The 23,532-nt window shown below is 35.7% G+C and overlaps 1 protein-coding gene across 2 annotated transcripts; it reads left to right on the top strand.

Moving 5' to 3' along the window:
* Window positions 1–314: 314 nt before the first annotated feature.
* On the top strand, window positions 315–22,961 carry LOC123530708 (uncharacterized). Of its 2 annotated transcripts, XM_053518515.1 has the most exons (8): window positions 315–486; window positions 2,170–2,258; window positions 2,625–2,761; window positions 5,395–5,559; window positions 11,351–11,470; window positions 12,236–12,368; window positions 14,954–15,162; window positions 19,122–22,961. In XM_053518515.1, exons 3-8 carry the CDS (start codon window positions 2,642–2,644, stop codon window positions 19,383–19,385), a joined length of 1,011 nt encoding a protein of 336 aa, XP_053374490.1. In that variant the 5' UTR covers window positions 315–486; window positions 2,170–2,258; window positions 2,625–2,641; the 3' UTR covers window positions 19,386–22,961. The 2 variants fall into 2 exon arrangements, with proteins under 2 accessions (XP_053374490.1, XP_045167398.2); XM_045311463.2 differs by lacking the exon at window positions 2,170–2,258.
* Window positions 22,962–23,532: the final 571 nt, after the last annotated feature.

Genomic DNA, 23,532 nt, shown 5'->3' with positions numbered 1-23,532 from the left:
GTAGGCGTCCGGTTAATGGACGGCTAGACACTTCCTACATTTTACTGTCCAGTACGAGTGTAGAATGAATTACTTTTCTGTAAGCTTTCATTTCCTCTTAAACTCTTTTTTTCCTAGCGAACCGTTTTACTAATGTATTATTAATTCATAAATACTCATTGAAAATGTCAATAACGACAGTTTTCAAAATTTCCCGCCACTTTATAAATTAACCCTAGAGTAAATACTAGTATACATGCGACCAATATGAACTTTAACGGGTCAGTGATCATCTATCAATATAATCCGTGGTTGTGTGTACACAATGTAAACAGTATAACTATCGACATATGAAGTATATTTGACCGAGTAAGCGAATATTGAAGCAAATACAACTATTTATATATCCTTGCGAAATTACATGCTTGATTTCAAAATGTGTCTTCATTGAGAAATATACAGATATAGAAAGGTGGTGGACATTTTATTACCATTCCTCCGAAACCGGTAAGTTTTTTTTATCTTTTTGAATATTATAGTCTGTTTATCTGTTTATAAGAAATTCCGCTTATCACTGGTATCATGCATATTGGCAAAAATCGATAACCTAATAGACTTTTTACCATTATAGTGATGGAAGAGTGACAGCCAAAAGTTACCTTGTTGTTTTTAAGACAGTGTGTATTTATAGTTTACACTGAAAATAATTATTCTCTTATCATACGTGTATCATGTATAGCACGTAAACTTATATTTAATCCTAACTACAGCTAGAACTCGTTTTTTTCCCGCGTAGTAGCTTTTTTAGTATTAAAGTCTTTCAGAAACAAAAATTTCAGGTTCTTGTGGAAAAACGGTTAAAGGCAAAGAAAATCTCCTATATAAGTGACCCCCCCCCCCCCCCCCCCATACCAGACTTTTTAATCCCCAATATACAAGATCCTGTCTGGTCCACTCTGATAAGGGTCCATAAAACCCCTGTAGACGTGACATGTAGCCTAATATTTGTCAGAGAATCATAAATTTTATTGCCTACAGATAAATTGGTTATTTCCTGTGCATTTTATTGATTGATTGGAGTGCTGTTTTTTTTTTTTTTTTTTTTTTTTTTTTTTTTTTTTTTTTTTTTCAGAATGTAAACAAAATCATTTTAACTGATAATATAATTTTGATTGCTCAGTCATGTTAAATAATTTCCCGGCCAATTAAATTATAACTCTTATAGCAAAGCAATTCTCACTGACCTCAACAATAAAATAATTATTTAAAACTTAATATTTATTTAAAGAGAAGTTACAAGTTTGTTTATTCAATAAGTATGATCTTTTTATCAAAAGTAACAAAATAAAACCAGAAAAAGATAATTGCTGGATTTTATTAGAAATTATTTAAAGAAGCGTTCAGTTGCATTTTTAATAGATAAAAAAGGAATATGGATAGAAGGATTTTATATATTAAAATGCATAATTCCCCTTGTGTTGTCTAAATAATGTTTAATTGTGGTTGCATTTTTACTTAACTATTAATTTCCCTTTTAAACTTAAATTTAAGACCGTTCGTGTTACCTAAACCCCTGTCATTCTGTTTTCGGTCTTAACGTACTGACAACAGGCTACCAGTATCTAAGTATACATGCAGATTTTTCATATCAAACTGTGTTTATGTTTATTCAAATATTATTATATAATACATGTAATCTGTTATTGTTTATTATATACGTATCGTTAACTTAAAGACCCACAACAGAATAACTGTAGTCTGCTGTGTTTCCATGATGTTAATTAAACATGATTTGCATGGAAAATGTGAAATACAAATATCGGACATTTAGGAGGCCGAGACTTTCTCTAAATTAATACCACATGGATGAATTTAGTTAAATTTAGATCTCACTTTGTTTCTATATTGCAAGATATTCATTTATCCGTGTTTTAAAAATAAAATGTATCGAATAAAAAGATTGACTGAATAAAAAAGCTTAAACGCATCAGCAGATAAGGTTCTAAAAATACAACAAATAAGGAGGAAGGGCCTTAAATCTTCTATGCACATTTTGAAATATAGCTACTTTTCATGAAGTTCATGTAGGTTGGGGAAGAAGTAAGTCAACAGGTTGTGGTGGGTCTTTATTTCTAAAATTAAGACGGAAAACATACAAAAATGTTTGCTTTTCCTTTATATACATACAAGGACATTATCTATCGCTTAACGACTGGATTGCTGCCTGGTATTTAGGACATTAAATAACAAGAGTAAACAATGTGGTTCTTTTACACCAGGTAAGAGCTGAATTAAGCTACAGGGTAATAAAATTACTGTTTGATTCAATCATAATTTCAGCTTATGACACAAGATCCAGGCATTAAGTTAAACATATTATGCTGATTGTATAGTAGGAGCTTTTTGAATTTTGAATACAAGTAGAAATATACTTTCAAAAGCGCTTTTGACTATACATTTAAACCAATCGATGTATTTTGAAAGTTTAAAGCGTTAATGTTACCACCCATGTACTTTTTTAAATGATGTATAACATGAATTACAAAAGTTTTTTGATAAGAAAAATGTGGTACCAGTTTTGCCATAATATTGAACTGTGTCATGTAGCCTATTTAAAGCAGTAGCTTTTATCTTTTATTCTTTAGGATAGCAACGTTTGAAAATGGGCAATTTGGGCGATAATCAGTGTTTATTTATCATCATTGGTGGAATCGTGGGAGCTGTTGCCCTCGTTTTAGTAATAGTTCTGCCGATGAGCTTCGTAACCCTGGAATATCACGAGGTAGGCAGTTATCGTTCACATCTTTAAGATGATTTGTAACTCTGCAATATCACGAGGTAGGCAGTTATCGTTCACATCTTTAAGATAATTTGTAATCCTGGAATATCATGAGGTAGGTGGTAATCGCCCACGTCTTTAAATTTATTTGTAACTCTGAAATATCACGAAATATCACGAGGCTAGCAGTTATCGCCCTCGCCTTAAAGATGAGTTTGTACTCTGGAATATCACGAGTTATAGGCAGTTATTGCCCAGGTCTTTAAGATGATTTGTATCTCTGGAATATCGTGAGGTAGGCATTAATTGCCCACGTCTTGAAGATAACTCTCTGGAATATCACGAGGTAGGCAAGTTATCGCCCACATCTTTAAGATGATTTGTAACTCTGGAATATTACGAGGCTGGCAGTAGTTGCCCATGTCTTTAAGATGATTTGCATTTCTTGAATATTACGAGGGTGGCAGTAGTTGCCCACGTGTTTAGATGATTTGTAATTCTGGAATATTACGAGGCTGGCAATAATTGCCCACGTCTTTAAGATGAATTGTACCTCTGAAATATCACGAGGAATACAGTTTGCGCACGTCTTTAAGATGATTTGTAACTCTAGAATTTTACGAGGTAGGCATTTATCGCCGTCCTAGTTTTGAAGATTATTAGTAATTCTCAGTGTAATATCATGGAGTAGGTATTATTGCTTTTGTCTTAATGATACTTCTAGCAGTGAGGTTCGTAGTTCCGGAATATCAGGTAAGAATCTATCACTTTCTTCTTAGTAATTTTTCGCCCGCCTTAAAGTCACACACCAGTAAATAGTATTCCCTATATATTCTATATAAAACTGACATTTTTTAAAGAGCTATCAAACATAGCTAGACCCATTTCAGAGAACACATCCTTACCTCATTTTAAAGAGTTATGATAATGTTATGACTGATATAAAAAAATGAAGAGAATAGTAGGGGTCATGTATCATCTTAAGAGAGATTTCTCTTGTCACATTTGCTTACTGTAAAATCACATCAAAATCACACTGCTGTGACCTGGAAGTACTACCCATACTATAATTGAGTTTCACTTTACCAAATACAACCTCCTCTCCCATTTTTCCTACCAAAATGTCAAAAATACATCCACAATGAAATTTAAACAGAAACCAGTTTTAATTTAGACATCTGTGGCCATATCATCAGGTAGGCATTATCTCCATTGACTGTAATGAGAGTTTGTAACACTGGAATATCAGGTAATAGGCATATTGCCCTTTTCTTAGTCATTATTCTAGCGTTGAGCTCCGAATTCGGAAACCCTAAAATATCATAAGTTAGACATGTTTCGCCCCCCCCCCCCCCCCCCCCCCCCCCCCCCATATAGTGATTTTTGTAACTCATGTGTCGCCCTCGTCTCGTAGCTCTAGAATATCATGAGAAGTGAATATATCGCCTACGTCATGGTAGTTGTTCTTCGGGCGAGCTTTGTAACTCTGGAATATCAAGAGGTAGGTACTTAGTCATTGTTCTTTCGGTGAGATTATTATTTGTCAGGCTTTGTAACTCTGGAATATGAGGAGGTATGCATTATTGCTCATCTCTGAGAAATTATTCTACAAAGAAGCTTCGTAGCTCTAAAATCATTAAGTAAGCATGTTTACTTTGGAACGTAATCATTGACATGAATCCTAACTCTTCTCATGCTGGACACAATCGATTCTGCCTTTGCGACAAGTGTAGATCAGGATCAGCCTGCACATCCGTGCAGTCTGAACATGATCTGCACTGTTCGACATTCAGTCAGTATCTTTTTGGTAAGCACCCCTTTTAACAGTTAATGGTACTGTCCAAATTGAAAAATGGACAAGTTCCTTATAGAAATTTAGAGGGTAAGGGTTATGCACCTGTCAATATTTTGCCGTCCGGGGGGGGGGGGGGGGGGGGGGGGGGCTGACCCAGGGGAATTTGACATTTCAAAAATTTTGTTGTCTAAATCCCCACCCCAGAGACAACCTTCTTTGTCTAAATCCCACCCTAGAGCCTGGTTGGTACATCAAATGTTTGTCAAATTCCCACCTGTCGGGAATGGTCTTCTGTCTAAAGTCCCGTATATGCCCGCCGCTCCCCCGGGCGGGCAAAATATTGACAGGTGCATTAATAATACTAGAGTACTTAACAAATTAAAGTTACAAAACTTCCTGTTAGGTATTTAAGCTTTTTTTATACTGTAACTTAACTTTGAAGTTGAGTTAAAACCACATGGGAAGCTAGTGCTTAACTATTAAATAGAAGGGTGACCGGATGACATGGCGACGTTGATTCCATTAGCAATATTAAGGTGATTTGTAGTGAGTGAGGCTAAAACAAATCTAGAGAAACTGTAATAACAACAAACAGTTGAAATAATAATATAAATCATAATTCATATACAGCGGAATTTTGCACAAACGCACTCTACTCCGCCATATCACACTGTACTCCGCCATATCATTATGTGTTGCAACGTTAATTATGAGTTTGTTACATTGATGTTTTTAACCTTATTTGGGTCAAATAAACGGCATTCTTTTTCTTCATATATAGTTGATTAATTGTATCGTTTTAAAACTTTGTAACCTTATATTGAGTCTTTTTATATTATAGTATGGTTTCCGGCGGCAGAAGAGTACTGGGTGGGTGGATACCAGCAAGGTCTACTCTGGCGGCAAGCATTTCCTGGGTCCAGACTACGAGTTTAAGACGTTTAAAGCTGACGCACAGTATCTAAATCTTCACAATATTAGAGTGTTTACCCGCGATAAGCTCGAGGTTAGTATTGTAAATATATTTGTACAATATTAGAGCATTTACCTGCGATAAGCTCGAGGTTTGTGTTTTAAATTACCTGTACAATATTAGAGCATTTACCCGCGATAAGCTCGAGGTTTGTGTTTTAAATTACCTGTACAATATTAGAGCATTTACCCGCGATAAGCTCGAGGTTTGTGTTTTAAATTACCTGTACAATATAAGAGCATTTACCCGCGATAAGCTGGAGATTTGTGTTTTAAATTACCTGTACAATATTAGAGGATTTACCCGCGATAAGCTCGAGGTTTGTGTTGTAAATATATTTGTACAATATTAGAGGATTTACCCGCGATAAGCTCGAGGTTTGTGTTGTAAATATATCTGTACAATATTAGACTGTTTACCCGCGATAAGCTCGAGGTTAGTGTTGTAAATATATCTGTTCAATATTACACGGCTACTAAACGCTAGCGCCACCACCAAATTGTGGTGATAAGGAAAAGAGCTATTGACATTTCCGTGGTGCAGCTATCGCCCGTTTCTACTTGTAAACACGTGAGTAAAATTTATATTTTATCTTATATTTTTATTGATAGAACTTTTTTCGAAAATCGGAGAATGTAGTTCCGTGTAAGAACACTTTTTCTACAGTTTGGCTGTAATTTCATTAAAATATTATGCAAATTGTGGTGCCAGGAGCTTTTCTCCCGAATCTGACAGTGGCATATTTTCCTATCGGCCAGTATTCAAACACCATTCCGATGAATAGACACATTGTAAGAACATACCTTTGCATGGAAATGGTGTAGAAATGAATTGCACGTATTCCCATACACCAAAGAATTAAGAAAACACAGTAAAAAGTTAAAACACGACTATTTTTGAAAGTGGTGGCGCTATAACTCTAGTGGTGGCGTTATACAATAGTGGTGGCGCTGTTGTATATGATTAGTGGGTAATATATTCAATTTATATAATTATGAAAATGTCTGTCTGCAAGCCATGGAAATTTCTACAATAATCGATGTTACCAACCTATCCCGCACTTTACCCAAATTACGTTACTCAACAAAATACATGTAACCTCTACATGATCGCAAAATAATCTGCATGCATTTGGATTCAGATTGTACATCTAAGCTGTATTGATAAATCATATTTAATCGATTGGAACTGAAAATGCACTGTACTCACTTTTCAGAAAGAATTGTGAAAGTAAAGTCTTTTGTTTACAATGACATGCAAACGACGTATAAAAACAAGGGGAAGTAACGTTCAGAATCTTAACTTTAAAAAATAAATTCTACAATATCTTCAGACTATTTCCTGGACACAAATCTTTGTTTGAAATAAATGTATTGCTACTATTTTTTTAACCTGAATTTAAAATACACTTACGTTTGTATTTAAGTACAATATTAAAAGGTTAGAAATAATTCTACATTAACATTTTAAACAAAGGAAAATATTTACTTTGACTACAAGAGTCCCAAGGATCTGTGAGTATTTTGCTGTTTTTTCTTGTATAGAGAATGTTTCATAAAGGTAAATAAACTATGATCGTGCTTTTCTTTCTGTAATAACATAATGCCTTGCAGGGAAATTATCAGTTAGAGAATATTGGTGTTTCTTTTGTTCCGGATGCGTCAGCAATTCCAGGAATAATGTATTACAGGGATTCCCTATCTATTTATGTCCCTCGCAGTTCGTATTAGTGAATGCCGTAACAGCGCCACCACTACTGTATAGCGCCATCACTAGAGTTATAGCGCCACCACTATTAAAAATCCTTGTATATTTCTTCTAACCCGAGATTATATTATTCATGGTGTGTGCGTATATAATTATTTATCATTTCTACACCATTTGCATGCGAAAGTATGTTCTTACAGCGTGTTTATTCATCGGAATGATGTTCGAATACTGGCCGATAGGAAAATGTTCCACTGTCAGATTCGGGAGAAAAGCTCCTGACACCACAATTTGCATATTACCTTAATGAAATTACAGCCAACCTGAAGTAAAAGTGTTGTTACACGGAACTACATTCTCTGATTTTCGAAAAAAGTTCTATCAATAAAAATATAAGATAAAATATAAATTTTACTCACGTGTTTACAAGCAGAAACGGGCGATAGCTGCACCACGGAAATGCCGATAGCTCTTTTCCTTATCACCACAATTTGGTGGTGGCGCTAGCGTTTAGTAGCCGTGTATTAGAGCATTTACCCGCAGTAAGCTCGAGGTTTGTGTTGTAAATATATCTGTACAATATTAGAGGATTTACCCGCGATAACCTCGAGGTTTGTGTTGTAAATATATCTGTACAATATTAGACTGTTTACCCGCGATAAGCTCGAGGTTTGTGTTGTAAATATATCTGTACAATATTAGAGCATTTACCCGCGATAAGCTCGAGGTTTGTGTTGTAAATATATCTGTACAATATTAGAGCATTTACCCGCGGTAAGCTCGAGGTTTGTGTTGTAAACATATCTGTACAATATTAGAGCATTTACTCGCGATTAGCTCAGGGTCTGTATTGTACCTAAATCTTTACATTTAAATGTTTACCCGCGATAAATACGAGGTTTGTAATGTAACTAAATCTTTACAACACTGGGTACTTACCGGCGATAAGCCCGAGGCTTTCGATGAAGAAGACACCGACGGAAAATGCCGTCCACTACATATTACTCAGATGAAGTAACGAACGTTTAAATATAACAATACGCTACTCTTTTACATTTTTAGCTCGACTATTCGAAGAATAGTCTAGCTATTCTACTCACCCTGGCGTCGGCGTCGGCGTCGGCGTCGGCGTCACACCTTGGTTAAGTTTTTGCATGCAAGTACATACAGCTATCATTTAAAGGCATATAGCTTTGAAACTTATTTATTCTTTTTCTAGGTCAATTATCAACCTCACTGGGTCAAGTTCCATACCTCTAACATGAATTTGAGCAAATTATGCCCCCTTTTGGACTTAGAAAATTTTGGTTAAAGTTTTACATGCAAGTTACTATCTCTAAAACTAATGCAGATATTGAATTGAAACTTCACATGTGTCTTTGGGGTTATAAAACTAGTTGATAGCACCAAGTCCCATAACTCTGACCTTCATTTTGGCCAAATTATGCCCCCTTTTGGACTTAGAAAATTCTGGTTAAAGTTTTGCGTGCAAGTACATACAGCTATTACTAAAAGGCATATAGATTTGAAACTTATTTTTTCTTTTTCTAGATCAATTACCTACCTCACTGGGTCAAGTCCCATAACTCTGACATGTATTTTGAGCAAATTATGCCCCCTTTTGGACTTAGAAAATCCTGGTTAAAGTTTTACATGCAAGTTACTATCTCCAAAACTAATGCAGATATTGAATTGAAACTTTACATGTGTCTTCGGGGTTATAAAACTAGTTGATAGCACCAAGTCCCATAACTCTGACCTTCATTTTGGGCAAATTATGCCCCCTTTTGGACTTAGAAAATTCTGGTTAAAGTTTTGCGTGCAAGTACATACAGCTATTACTAAAAAGCATGTAGATTTGAAACTTATTTTTTCTTTTTCTAGATCAATTACCTACCTCACTGGGACAAGTCCCATAACTCTGACATGTATTTTGGGCAAATTATGCCCCCTTTTGGACTTAGAAAATCCTGGTTAAAGTTTTGCGTGCAAGTACATACAGCTATTACTAAAAGGCATATAGATTTGAAACTTATTTTTTCTTTTTCTAGATCAATTACCTACCTCACTGGGACAAGTCCCATAACTCTGACATGTATTTTGGGCAAATTATGCCCCCTTTTGGACTTAGAAAATCCTGGTTAAAGTTTTACATGCAAGTTACTATCTCCAAAACTAATATAGATATTAAATTGAAACTTCACATGTGTCTTCGGGGTTATAAAACTAGTTGATAGAATCAAGTCCCATAACTCTGACATGTATTTTGGGCAAAATTATGCCCCTTTTGGACTTAGAAAATTCTGGTTAAAGTTTTGCGTGCAAGTACATACAGCTATTACCAAAAGGCATATAGCTTTGAATCTTATTTATTCCTTTTCTAGGTCAATTACCAGCCTCACTAGGTCAAGTTCCATAACTCTTAACATGTATTTTGAACAAATTATGCCCCCTTTTGGACTTAGAAAATTCTGGTTAAAGTTTACATGCAAGTTACTATCTCCAAAACTAATGCAGATATTGAATTTAAACCTAACATGTTTCTTCGGGGTTATGAAACTAGTTGATAGCATCAAGTCCCATAACTCTGATATGTATTTTGGTCAAATTATGTCCCCTTTCGAACTTAAACTCTTTTGATATTTAACATTTTGGGTAATAATTTCCTGCTTCTGTGACAATATTTCGAATAGTCGAGCTTGGCTGTCTTACGGACAGCTTTTGTTTATTACATTAGTGAAGTTTATTAGCTCACCTGAGCCAAAGGCTCAGGGCGAGCTATTGTGATCACTCACCGTCCGGCGTCCGTCCGTACACTTTTACTTTACACGACATCTCCTCATAAACCGCTGGGCCAATTTCATCCAAACTTCGCAGGAATGTTCTTTGGGTGAAGCTCTACAAAATTGTTCAAAGAATTGAATTCCATGCAGAACTCTGGTTGCCATGGCAACCGAAAGGAAAAACTTTAAAAATATTCTTCTCAAAAACCAGAAGACCTAGAGATTAGATATTTGATGTGAAGCATTGCCTAGTGGACCTCTACCAAATTTGTTCAAATCATGACCCCGGGGTCAAAATTGATCCCGCCCGAGGGGTCATATGATTTTACATAGGGAAATCTTAAAACATCTTCTTCTCAAAAACCAGAAGCCCTACAGCTTAGATATTTGACATTTAGTATTGCCTAGTCGACCTCTACTAAAGTTGTTCAAATCATGACCCCGTGGTCACTTGATTTTACATAGATTTCTATAGGAAAATCTTCAATTTAAAAAAAAAAATAAACCAGAAGGCCTAGAGCTTAGATATTTGACATGTAGCGTTGCTTAGTAGACCTCTACAAAATTTGTTAAAATTATGACCCTCGGGGTCAAAATTGACCCCGCCCCAGGGGTCACTTGATTTTACATAGGAAAATCTTCAAACATTTTCTAAAAATAAACCAGAAGGCCTAGATCTTAGATATTTGACGTGTAGCATTGCCTAGTAGACTTCTACAAAATTTGTTCAAATCATGACCCCCGGGGTCAAATTGACCCCGCCCCATGAGGTTACTTGATTGTACAAAGAAAAATCTTCAAAATTTTCTAAAAATAAACCAGAAGGTCTAGAGCTTAGATATTTGACATGTAGCATTGCCTAGTGGACCTCTACAAAATTTGTTCAAATCTTGACCCACAGGGTCAAATTGACCCCGCCCCATGGGTTACTTGATTGTACATAGGGAAATCTTCATAAATTTGCTAAAAATAAACCAGAAGGCCTAGATCTTAGATATTTGATATGTAACATTGCCTAATAGACTTCTACAAACTTTGTTCAAATCATGACCCCCAGTGTAAAATTGGCACCGCCCCAGGGGTTACTTGATTGTACATCGGAAAACCTTCCGAAAAATTTCTAAAATTCATCAGTTTGACATTTGAAACATGTAGCTCATATTACTCAGGTGAGCGATCCAGGGTCATCGTCACTCTCTTGTTACGTTTTAGGATCCAGTTATATTCGTCTTATTATCCGTGTTTAATCATACATTTGCGCACCTAGGGAGGTGACAAATTATGATTTTATTTATAAAATGTCATTGTTATATTTCTATTCTAAATTTTACCAGGTATCTGTTACTGCACATGCGCAGTATTTCATACGCAAGGACGAATTACCGCTACTTCATGCTGCCTATGACATCTACTACGAAGATGTGATGCGTTCTAGCGCAGTGGATGCAGTCAAAGTATTCATTCTTTTCACTTTTGTCTTGACCAGGATATATCATTTGACCTTTCCTACCATGTGCATGTAATATTTTCAACCGTGCACATGGTTTTGTCTCATTATCTTTGTTGAGTTAAAGTAACGCAAGTCGTTGCCATGTTATTATTTTTAAAACCACATGCTTTCGTTAAATGGAAAGTTCGTTGAATTTTGTTTTGAGATATGGCAGCACAAAGGCGTTCTTTAGTATTTGCTAAACTTTCTTTCATTCATATAACACTCGTTTTTAATTAATCTATGATGTCTATGTATATTTTGTGACTTTAAAAAAAACGGGATTAGGTCTTTAATTGAATAAATCTATGTGTCGTCGTTAGATATTATTGAACTTGCGGCATGCTACTGACTACAGTTAATTTTAAAAATATGCAAAACTTCAAAAATGTACTATTGGGAATTTTAAAATAGAAATTTAATTTTGCAAAATTTCAGATTTGCTACAAGCTAGAATGATGTAAATAATAATAATAATAATAACTTTATTCAAAGAGGATAACATATTTGGCTATAACCAGCCTAACATTATGGTCCTCTAAAATAAATAGGTAAACGTTCATCCCAAGTACGTAATGGTAAAGGATATAAGGTTACGTGCTACTTGGGTTCGAATCTTTTGCATTCGGATAAAGGCGTTGTTAGTTATACAAAATACAAACTGAAAGGTTATGTAAATTTTCAAGTTTGCTATTAGTGTATAGTTTTGTACTAACACTTTTTGTTCTAGGGCGCTATCCCTGTTTACAATACAACAGAACTGAGGACAAAAAGGCAGGAAATTGAAGCAGTAGTTTACAAAGCGGTTAGAGAGAGATTGGGCGGCGAATGTTGCAGACCTAATTGTAACGAATATAAACAAGGTATTACCTATATATTGAATTAAATTTCTTAAGACTGAATAACATAAATTTTCTACATACTGATCAGTGCTATGTACTACATTTTGGCGGGCATTGCATTTTCCTATAAGAACGTGTTTCTGTAGGTAGTTAGTGAAATACAAAATGTTAACAGAAAATGTTAGACGTTTCATAAAGCAAGGGTCAAGTTACGTCTGAGGTCAAAGGTCAAGCTCACTACGGTAAATCATAGATACACCTTGTTAACTCTCTAGAGGTGGTATTTTTCCAGATCTAAAGAAACCCTGTTACAATGCAAGGAATAGTCATGTTACATATTATGTCAAAAATAAACTCACTAGGGCAAACGATGACTCGTTAACACTGTAGAGACAATATTCAATATATGTACTATATGAAACCTGGTCAGAGTGATTTTCTTTATCAAAAGATCAGATTTGAAACTGAGTCATGTAGGGTTAAAATCTAGGTCACCAGGTGCTATCATAGTAAAGCCTTGTCAAACCCTGCAGAGGCCATACCAGAAATGATCTTAGAATGAGTGACTTTATGAGCTCTAAGTCATATTCAATGCTGAGTTATTTGAGGTCAAAACTATATCATAATATTAAATCATAGCAAAGTCTTGATAATACTCTAGAAACCATATTTTTACTTAATCGTCATGAGCTTTATCACAATGTTTTGCCTTTATGAAATCTAGGTCGAGTTCAAAATTGGGTCATCTAAGGCGAAAACACTATCAGCTTGTTTTCCAATCCATGTATTTGACATGTAAAAATTTGTTATACATGTTAGACCACGATAATCCGTAAATAGCCAATCGCAAAGCAGACTTGTACCCGTCTATATTTCATATACAACAGTAGCGTTGTATATATATCGGGGGGAAACTTGGGCAAAAAACGCGTGAATTTCGTGCCAATTTACCATCTAACAATAGAGGCTAACGCCGGAGTTAAATGACCTTGCAATATTCTCACCAGTTATCAATGGGATAAAAAATAAGACTGACTTGGAGGTAAATTCAGTTGACAACGTCTAAATATTAATATTGTAAAAGTGACCCCATGTTATTAGATATCAATAAAAATGAATTACAATAAAACTACATATTTGTAGTGTAGAACCAACTGGGTAAAAACGTAATTTACACATTCACTGAAACGTTTCCAACAGTTGTAACTTTTTATGTTCACTTGTTATAAAAAAGACATGTCAGCACGATCCTTACATTTGCAATCAACTGGATCCAGTTGTTCGAAACTTTAACAGGCGATTGAGTTAACGGTCGATTGACTTTATCAGTAGATTTCGACAGTTTAGAAAACTTAGAAAATCAAATGCACTTGTTAATGATTATAAACACTAAACCATCTTTACAGTAAAATTAAAACATCATACTAGTGTTTCCCACCCACCAAGACTAGTATCATAAATAGAAATTTAACAGGCGGTTAGTTTAACAGCTTAATGCAGTGGTCGTGGGTTCGAGCATCATTGGGGTCACGACCATGACTTCTCATATGACCCCAGTACTAGTTTTCATAGGAAACGGACTCGAGAGTGGTTACAATAAGCTTAAACAGTTAAAGCTTTCATCACAATCGGCTAAAACAATTAGTATAAACTAAACTAAACTAAATTACAGTCCCTTAAAGTTTCGAACAACTTGGCCCAGTTAGAAAGTAAACAAACTACATCATACTTACAAGAAGGGCACGATATAGTAAAAGGTATTCGTAGTCCTACGAGCATCTACGCACTAACTATATCCTGATAAACAAAGTAAACAAATAAAAAAATAACTAACTAAATAAATAAATAACCTGGCTATCTTCTTGAATCAACGAATTTAACGTATCTGTCTCGTGTTTCGCCAACATGCAAACTCCTCACAAAAACTAATTGTTCAGCATGCAGTCCAATTTTGAGTATTTTTGAGAAATCCATATTTAACTGTTTAGCATTAATTTTGTGATTGCAAATGACTCAATGTGTTAATGAACGTTAAATCTTAGTAAATCCGGTATTTGAGTAAAACTGAATTTATACAAATAACCTGCATTCTTTCATATGCCCTACTGACAATTAAGCGTTAACGGTACAAAGATGATATTACTCTTATAAAAACACGTTAATCCTAATTTCTATAGAACGCGTGGGAGAGTTTTCAATAATTGCAGTTTTTATGTCACGTGGTCTAAGTCGGATAGACAACTCGTGCCGTTGTCTACGGGATATATACAACTCGCTTTGCTCGTTGTATATATCCCGTAGACAACGGCACTCATTGTCTATCCTATACTTATGTGTATGTTGCTTCAAAAAATAAAATATTGTTCAAACTAACACTAGGTCACAATGTCAAATGAACCATGTTTACAGGCATGATGCCACATTTTCTATTCTATCTCAATGAGATTTGTCTTCTTGAAAGCTAGTTTCAAGTTTGAAGAGGTAAGTAAGGTGTGGTGTGCGATACAGAGCCTTAATGGCCATCTTGTTCAGTTTGTTAAATAAAACACACACGTATAAATAATCAGAGTTAAAGTTATAATTCATTTCATATTTATTTTAACTAGCTTGTCCGGAAAGGTGTATCTCGCGGTCGTCTTGCAAAGACAGTGACAAAGGTCTTAACGTGGATGTGAAGTTCTTCCAGCTGACCAATATCATCATACCTAATGACGTCATAGAAAGACTTATGGAAAATCTTCTCCTTATTGAGAAAAATCTTAGAGAACAGCACATTCAGAATGCAACTGTCGTAAGGACAAAAACTGATGGAATGGTAAGTGTGAACATAATAGTGGTCATACACCATGAAACAGGTGACTGGTAAGTGTGTACATAATAGTGGACATACACCATGAAACGGGTGACTGTTTAGTGTGAACATAATAGTGGACATACACCATGAACAGGTGACTGGTAAGTGTGAACATAATAGTGGACATACACCATGAAACAGGTGAATGTGAGTGTTAAAATAATAGTGGACCCACGACATGAAACAGGTGAAGAGTAAGTTTTAAAATAATAGTGGACCTACACCATGAAACAGGTGACTGGTAAGTGTGAACATGATAGTGGACCCACACCATGAAACAGGTGACTGGTAAGTGTGAACATAATAGTGCACATACACCATGAAACAGGTGACAGGTAAGTGTGAACATAAAAGTGCACATAAACCATGAAACAGGTGACTGGTAAATGTGAACATGATAGTGCACATACACCATGAAACAGGTGACTGGTAAGTGTTAATGTAATATTGGACATACACCATGAAACAGGTGAATGGTAAGTGTTAAAATAACAGTGGACCCACACCATAAAACAGGTGAATGTGAGTGTTAAAATAATCGTTGACCCACGCCATGAAACAGGTGAAGAGTAAGTGTTAAAATAATAGTGGACCCACACCATGAAACAGGTGACTGGTAATTGTTAATATAATATTTGACATAGACCATGAAACAGGTGAATGTAAGCGTTAAAATAATAGTGGACAAGTGGATCCACACCATGAAATAGGTGATTGGTAAGTGTTAAAGTAATGGTGGACCCACACCATAAAACAGGTGGATTGTAAGTGTTAAAATAATAGTGGACCCACACCATGATACAGGTGACTGGTAAGTGTTAAAGTAGTAGTGGACCCATACCATGAAACAGGTGACTGGTAAGTGTTAAAATAATTCTGGACCCACACCATGAAACAGGTGACTGGTAATTGTTAAAGTAATAGTGGACATACACCATGAAACAGGTGACTGGTAATTGTTAAAGTAATAGTGGACATACATCATGAAACAGGTGAATGGTAAGTGTTAAAATAATAGTGGACACACAACATGAAGCAGGTGAATGGTAAGTGTTGAAAAATAGTGGACACACACCATGAAACAGGTGAATGGTAAATGTTAAAACAATAGTGGACCCACATCATAAAATAGGTGACTGGTTAGTGTTAAAGTAATAGTGGACCAACACCATGAAACAGGTGCCTGGTAAGAGTTAAAATAATTGTAGACCCAGACTATGAAACAGGTAACTGGTAATTGTTAAAGTAATAGCGGACATACATCATGAAACAGGTGAATGGTAAATGTTATAATAGTAGTGGATCCGCACCATGAAACGGGTGAATAGTAAGTGTTAAAATGACAGAGGAACTTTACCATAAAACAGGTGAATGGTAAGTATTAAAATAATAGTGGACCTACACCATGAAACAGGTGAATGGTAAGTATTGAAATAATAGTGGACCCGCACCATGAAACAGGTGAATTGTAAGCATTGAAATAATAGTGGACCCACACCATGAAACAGGTGAATGGTAAGTATTGAAATAATAGTGGACCAACACCATGAAACAGGTGAATGTGAGTGTTAAAATGGTAGTGGACCCACACCATGAAACATGTGAATGGTAAGTATTAAAATACTAGTGGACCCACACCATGAAACAGGTGAATGGTAAATGTTAGAATAAAAGTGGGCCCACATCATGGAATAGGTGACTGGTAAGCGTTAAAATAATAGTGGACATACACCATGAAACGTTTGCATAGTAAGTGTAAATGATAGAGGACCCATACTGCCAAACAGGTGAATTGTAAGCGTTAAATTAATAGTGGACCCACACCACCAAACAGGTGAATGGTAAATGTGAAAAGAAGATTGGACCTACATCATGAAACGGATGAATGTAGTAAGTGTGAAGAAAATCTGTAGCAGTCCTCGTCTTACACGTTCTGTCTGCAGCCTTCGACACTATTGACCACAAAGCACTGGTACATCGTCTCGAACATCATTTCGGAGTCAGGCAAAACACATGCATGGATGCTGTCATATCTAAATGATCGCTGTCAAATTATGTGCGTTGATGGTGAGTTGCCGACGCCAGTGTTGATTAAATACGATGTGCCCAAGGAATCAGTACTGGGTCAAAGGAACTGCATCATGTACACTTAACTCATGGGTGCCATATGATCTGCAATGATCTGCCTCATTTTTTCTACGCCGACGACTCTTAGTTATACCATAGAAGCTGTGGCTAGAAGTGAAGATTTGCGGCGTATTGAGGGTTGTTTGGCTAAAATTGGCTCATGGATATATTGCAACGTGCTGAAAGTCATTGCAGATAGAACAGAAGTAATGATGTTCACGTCAAATCATAACTCCAAGCATGACGTCTCGGTCAAAGTCGGTGACTCTTTGATAAAACCAGGAACATGTGTCAGGATATTGGTGCAGTATAAGGGCACAATAAGGATAAATGTAACAGCAAATCAACTGTTGTGCGCCGGGCTTCATATACGCAATTACACACAATAGGTCGTATCAGATGGTATCTTACCAGTGATGCCACAAAGTCCAATATCAATTGCCTAGTTAACTCACGATTAGACTACTGTAACTGTAACGCATTGTTGAGTGGTATTTCAAACACCAAACAGGAAAAATTGCAGCATGTCTAGAACATGACAAATACGTTATCACTAGGACGTCCCGTCACAATCATCATCACTCGTACGGAAGGAGCTCCGTTGCTTATCAGTGCATTACAGAGTACAGTACAAGGTTCTAATCAACACCTTTAAGGCTCTACATGATACGTTCTCTGCCTCATTCAGGTATGACGGAAGTGTATAGACCAGAAGGAAACTATCATCAAAAGGCATGTTGTCATTGGTTGCTGCAATGTATAGAAATCAGAGTTGACACGCTGCCTGCTAAAATCCCACTTCTTTCTACAACATTCCGCAAACGGAACAATACATTTTTCATATCGAAGTGTAGAACAGTAATTTGTCCTAAAATCAGTTAAGTTTTACGCGTACATATTTGTAGTTTTGGGGTTGTATCTGAATTTTTATGTTCATGATTTATTAAAGTAAAACGACAGTTTCTTATTTCTTAATTGTATTTTTGAAAAATATTCTGTAAAGCACTTTTGTTCGTGTATATTTGCTTGAAGTCAGTGCTGTATGAATGCGCTCAAGTTAGGATAACTTTGCAAAAATAATAGAATGGTAAGTGTGAAAATGATAGTGGACCAAGAAAAGATGGAATGGTAAGTGTGAAAATGATAGCGGACCAACACCTGATCTAATGAAATGGTGAAATGTATGACCGTTGTATTAGACTGTGTTTGTCAGGACGTATAGATGGTAGTTTGTACAAAAGAACATTACATATTGCGGGTTCGTTTGGAATTTTAGCGCTGACCCAAAAGTTCGCCAATATATTATATGAACGTTTTTGTTATGGCGTGTTGTATTTTATTATGTTTTCGAAAGTCATTTGTACGCAGTTTCTCAATATAATTATTCAGTACCATCTGGAAGTGTCAATTTAACCAACATTTATGACGACAGTTATCTCCTAATCAATACTTACTCGTGAAAGTAAAAACGTCAAAACATTTGAGCCGCGCCATGAGAAAACCAACATAGTGGCTTTGCGACCAGCATGGATCCAGACCAGCTGCGCATCCGCGCAGTCTGGTCAGGATCCATGCTGTTCGCTAACAGTTTCTCTAATTCCGATAGGCTTTGAGGGCGAACAGCTTGGATCCTGACCAGACTGCACGTCTGAATCCATACTGGTCGCAAAGCCACTATGTTGGTTTTCTCATGGCGCGGCTCATTTCAGTAATGACACGGATTTTCATGGTAGTGATCTATTGATCTACATGTTCATATGTTTTTCTAAAGAAACAACTGTTTTTAAATTCAGGTAGCAGACATTAAAAACCAAGCAAAGGAAATAAGAGAGTCGGCCACCGCCGAGTCACAGAAAATAAAAGTTGTGTCCGAAGCAGAATACACGGGCGCCATCGAGGTGGCTCGAGGAACAGGTCTGAAAAAACTCTACAACAGCCTTGGCATCAATACGCAAGAGCAAAAGAACAGTTTCGACTATCTACGCACACTTAGAGGGCTTGATAACGTCCATATGACTGTTGACTTCCAACAGCGTATTGCTGGAAATATTGGATAGGCTGTGTTTTAGTTCTTTGTTAAGAAATGACTACCGTTTCAAGAACTTAGAATCTACCTTTGTAATCGCAGGAAATCTCATATGGGTTAGATCCAGTTTTTAAAAAAAAATTTTTTTTTTAGCTGACAAAGAATTTCATTGTTTCAAAATATATCATTTATTGCTGTTATGCTTTCAGAAAAATGCACACATTTCCTGGAAAGGTTATAGTTTTTCAGGAAATATGTGCTTTTAATTCATAAGCAATAGGTAAATGCTGCTGAAAAAAAAAACGTATTTTTATTGTAAAGTTTATTTACATTTTTACTGTAGAAAAGATTTGTTTTTGATAAAATTTTGTTTTTATCGGGTGAAATTTCTGTGCATTCAGAACAGACTTATTTGGTATCTCCATTGTAAGAAAAGTATTTTTTATCTTTATAGTATTTTCTTTATAAATAGTTTTATAGTGTAACATTTAAATCATTTTTTGTTTATTTGTATTTCTAGAAAAGCTGAGATTGACAGCTATTTAGCAGTTGTGCAATTGAGTTAGTGGACTATTCAATCTTTATACTCAGTATTGTGTATGCATATTAAATACTTGTTATTTCTTCAACTATAATGGCTGTCTCAATTATACACTATTCATTGTAATACAAAGTTATTCTCATTTTACGATAAAATATTCAAACACCTATGAAATATATATTTACGACATATTAATTAATAACTGTGTTTGTATTGTTTTACTTATTTTTGTAAAATTCGTATTCTCTTTAATTCATTTTTCCACTGGTTTTACAGTCTACACTTATTGAATGACTCGTTGGCTAACAGTCAAAACTATTGACCGAGATCGTCTGGACTGCGAGCATGTACTTTTCACTTTTCATAGTCATTTAGTGTGTTTTATCATACGACATCATAAACGATCATTAAAAGATTTCAATTCTCGAATTTTACTAGCCCATCGAATCTGTGTAAAGACTTGTCAGTAGTACAAATGATAGACCAGCGAATTTTAGAACGAGTTATGTAACAATGACGCATATGAATGTGTACATATAGTAAGGTGATTCCACCGTTATTATTCATCAGGTCACGTGGTCATTTCAGTTCGGAAGTCAACCACTGGATTGTTCCATACTTCCTTTCGGGAAAATTGATACTATATGCAGTCACGCCTTCCCAACTGGGAAGAAAAATCGCCCTTTCTGACTTGCTTCATTCAAAAGGTCCGATGTATAAGAATATACATTGCATTATTAAATAAAATACACCATTGTAAACCTGAAAATATATCTAAATTTCTACCGTTCATTTCTAAGAAAAATTACCGCGTTTCATAGTTTCCTGAATTGGAATCTGGGAAACTATATAAAGTGAGATACTAGTATATTAAATTGTATGCCCTTCAAATAGTATTTAACACACACATATATATCTATTAAAACAGTTTTAACATTGTCCAGCATGATGGATATAAGAACAAAATAGTTTCATCAGATCTGGATTAAAATGTTAGTACATGCATTTTATGTATTTATTTAAACGGAGATAGCAGAATTACAATTCGTTTCCTTCACGTATTTCCAAATTTATTTCTAACGTCTCAGTATGTATGTTTAATGATAAACATAAACGGGAGATTTTGTTTTTGAGCGTGTTTTACCAGATTTGCATACTGTGAGGATAAGTAAGTTGATCGATAATTTTAAATGCAATTCAGTGTAAATATGTAGCGGTGTTGTTGACGTTCCTATTCGAGAAGCTTTGAGTTTCAGATATACAAATCTTGAAACAAAAACTGAACTCTAGAAATTTAGATAAATTGTCTAACAAGCTACTATAATTAGTTACAACGTTCCCACTCTGGATGTAGGGAAAAACCATCAGTTACTGGCTTCCCGAATGGAAAGTTTCCCCTGCTGGTAGAGATTAAAAAAGTAAATATATAGCCCTTATCATATTTACGGAAAAAAGTTATAACTTTGGATACTACTTCCCCCATACCAGTATGGATACTACTTCCCCCATACCACTATGGATACTACTTCCCCCATACCACTATGGCTACTACTTCCCCTATACCACTATGGATACTACTTCCCCTATTCCACTATGGATACTACTTCCCCTATACCACTATGGATACTACTTCCCCTATACCACTATGGATACTACTTCCCCCATACCACTATGGCTACTACTTCCCCCATACCACTATGGCTACTACTTCCCCCATACCACTATGGCTACTACTTCCCCCATACCACTATGGCTACTACTTCCCCCATACCACTATGGCTACTACTTCCCCCATACCACTATGGATACTACTTCCCCCATACCACTATGGATACAACTTCCCCCATACCACTATGGCTACTACTTCCCCCATACCACTATGGCTACTACTTCCCCCATACCCCTATGGCTACTACTTCCCCCATACCACTATGGCTACTACTTCCCCCATACCACTATGGCTACTACTTCCCCCATACCACTATGGCTAGTTCTGATGATGTTCACTCTTTTAGTACCAAGACTCCTAAATTATGTTTGAAATTGGTAAAACAGCATTTTGAGTTCTAAACGTATTTTAGTTCTATATTCTAGACTCGTTTTGGCAAACGTTTTGAAATCCTAACCACTCCCATCCCGTTGATCTTTTAATTAAATTTTTACGTTTTAGCACTTGTAAAAGTATTTACTTTAGGCTTAAATATAACCGTAAGCTTAGTTTACTGCAGTACAAACGAAAATGAAGGGGCCTCCGTGGCCAGGTGGTTACGGTCACTGGCTGCGAATCACTTGTCCCTTACCGTTATGGGTTCGTAACATCGCTATAATTAGAGTGTTTTTTTTCATGCGGGGAAATCATCCAGCTGGCTTAGGGAAGGTCGACGGTTCAACCCTGGTGCCCACTCATGGTGAAATAATGCCTGGAGGGTCACTTTGGATCTTTCCCAACTATTAAAAAGCTGAAAAGTCGCCATATGAACTACAATTATGTATGTCGGTATGATGTTAAACCCAACGGAACGAAAAGGATGTTAGTTTGAAGTCTTTGGTATGCACAAATTGATTTTGAAAGTACACCGAGACTGGCCTCCTTGAGCGATCAAATAAACCCATATGTTATTTATATTTCGAAAGGGCATGATTCGTCGTACAATTTTATTAATTATGCTTGTCTATTAACAATGAGCTCGAAGTTTAATGATAGTGTTTTTCAAACGCTGTTCCTAGTAATTTCGATTTAAACCATTTTAGATAAAACACACTATCTTTTGACATTTAGTTTAGTTTTATGATGCAAAAATATTGTCGAATCATTCGGCCGGATAACTTCTTCTACTCGGAAATGCTCCACAACGTGTTTGTATTGATCCGCTCATTTGACAGGATATCCTAAACGATTTGTACATGGTTGGTACTTGGAATGTCAAAAGCATGTGATCCTTAAGCGAACACATAGAATATGAAGCATATTGCTATATAAACTGAAAACAAATGAAGAAAGACAAGCGAATCAATGTTTAAAAAGTTTATGTTTGTTATTGTTTGAAATTTGCATAATAGGTATGATATAACAGTCCGGCTGAGTTTCCTGTTTTATTTGATTTGAGACTTTGATTTTATCTTTTACAATGTATAAATGTAATACTCCGTTTTTACCACCAATCTTAGAAAAACTATTAATAAATGTACGTTTTATTGTTTTAAATAAATACATATACTCAAGCCAATTTTGACTTTTTTCTGTTTTCCTTTTTTTCAGGCAATTCTCTCCTTGGAAAAAGATTACTGCAATTAGTGTTTAGATGAATTGGTAGTTTCCGTGTCTAGTTAACTTAATTGTTACGTCACTAAGGACGAACATAATCTCGCCAATTATCCTTGTCCGGTGTCATATTGTAGCTGATTTTTTGCCTGTTGGCGCGGTTGAGGAGAGCAAACACGTAAAATACGAATTATTTGCGTTGTTAGAATCGAAATAATAAATATGTTCCAATAATTTTATCAGTTGATAAAATATAAGCACTCGTGATTTAATTATTACGCATCCAAACTCCTGTCCATATTTTATTAACTGATAAAATGTAGGAACAGATTTATTATTTCTTAATTAAAGCTACTCGCCCACAGTTTGGATGAA

The sequence above is a fragment of the Mercenaria mercenaria genome, chromosome 11 (assembly GCF_021730395.1).
Source record: "Mercenaria mercenaria strain notata chromosome 11, MADL_Memer_1, whole genome shotgun sequence".
In the NCBI taxonomy this organism is placed as follows: Eukaryota; Metazoa; Mollusca; class Bivalvia; order Venerida; family Veneridae; genus Mercenaria; species Mercenaria mercenaria.
This window is presented reverse-complemented; position numbering and strand designations above follow the sequence as displayed.

Bases quoted from the DNA above. Each gene is read 5' to 3' on its own strand.
- LOC123530708 (XM_045311463.2), top strand. From the start codon at position 2,642: ATGGGCAATTTGGGCGATAATCAGTGTTTATTTATCATCATTGGTGGA. The intron at 11,471-12,235 runs GTATTCATTCTT...TTTTTGTTCTAG, and splicing joins GCGCAGTGGATGCAGTCAAA to GGCGCTATCCCTGTTTACAA. The intron at 15,163-19,121 runs GTAAGTGTGAAC...TTTTAAATTCAG, and splicing joins GGACAAAAACTGATGGAATG to GTAGCAGACATTAAAAACCA.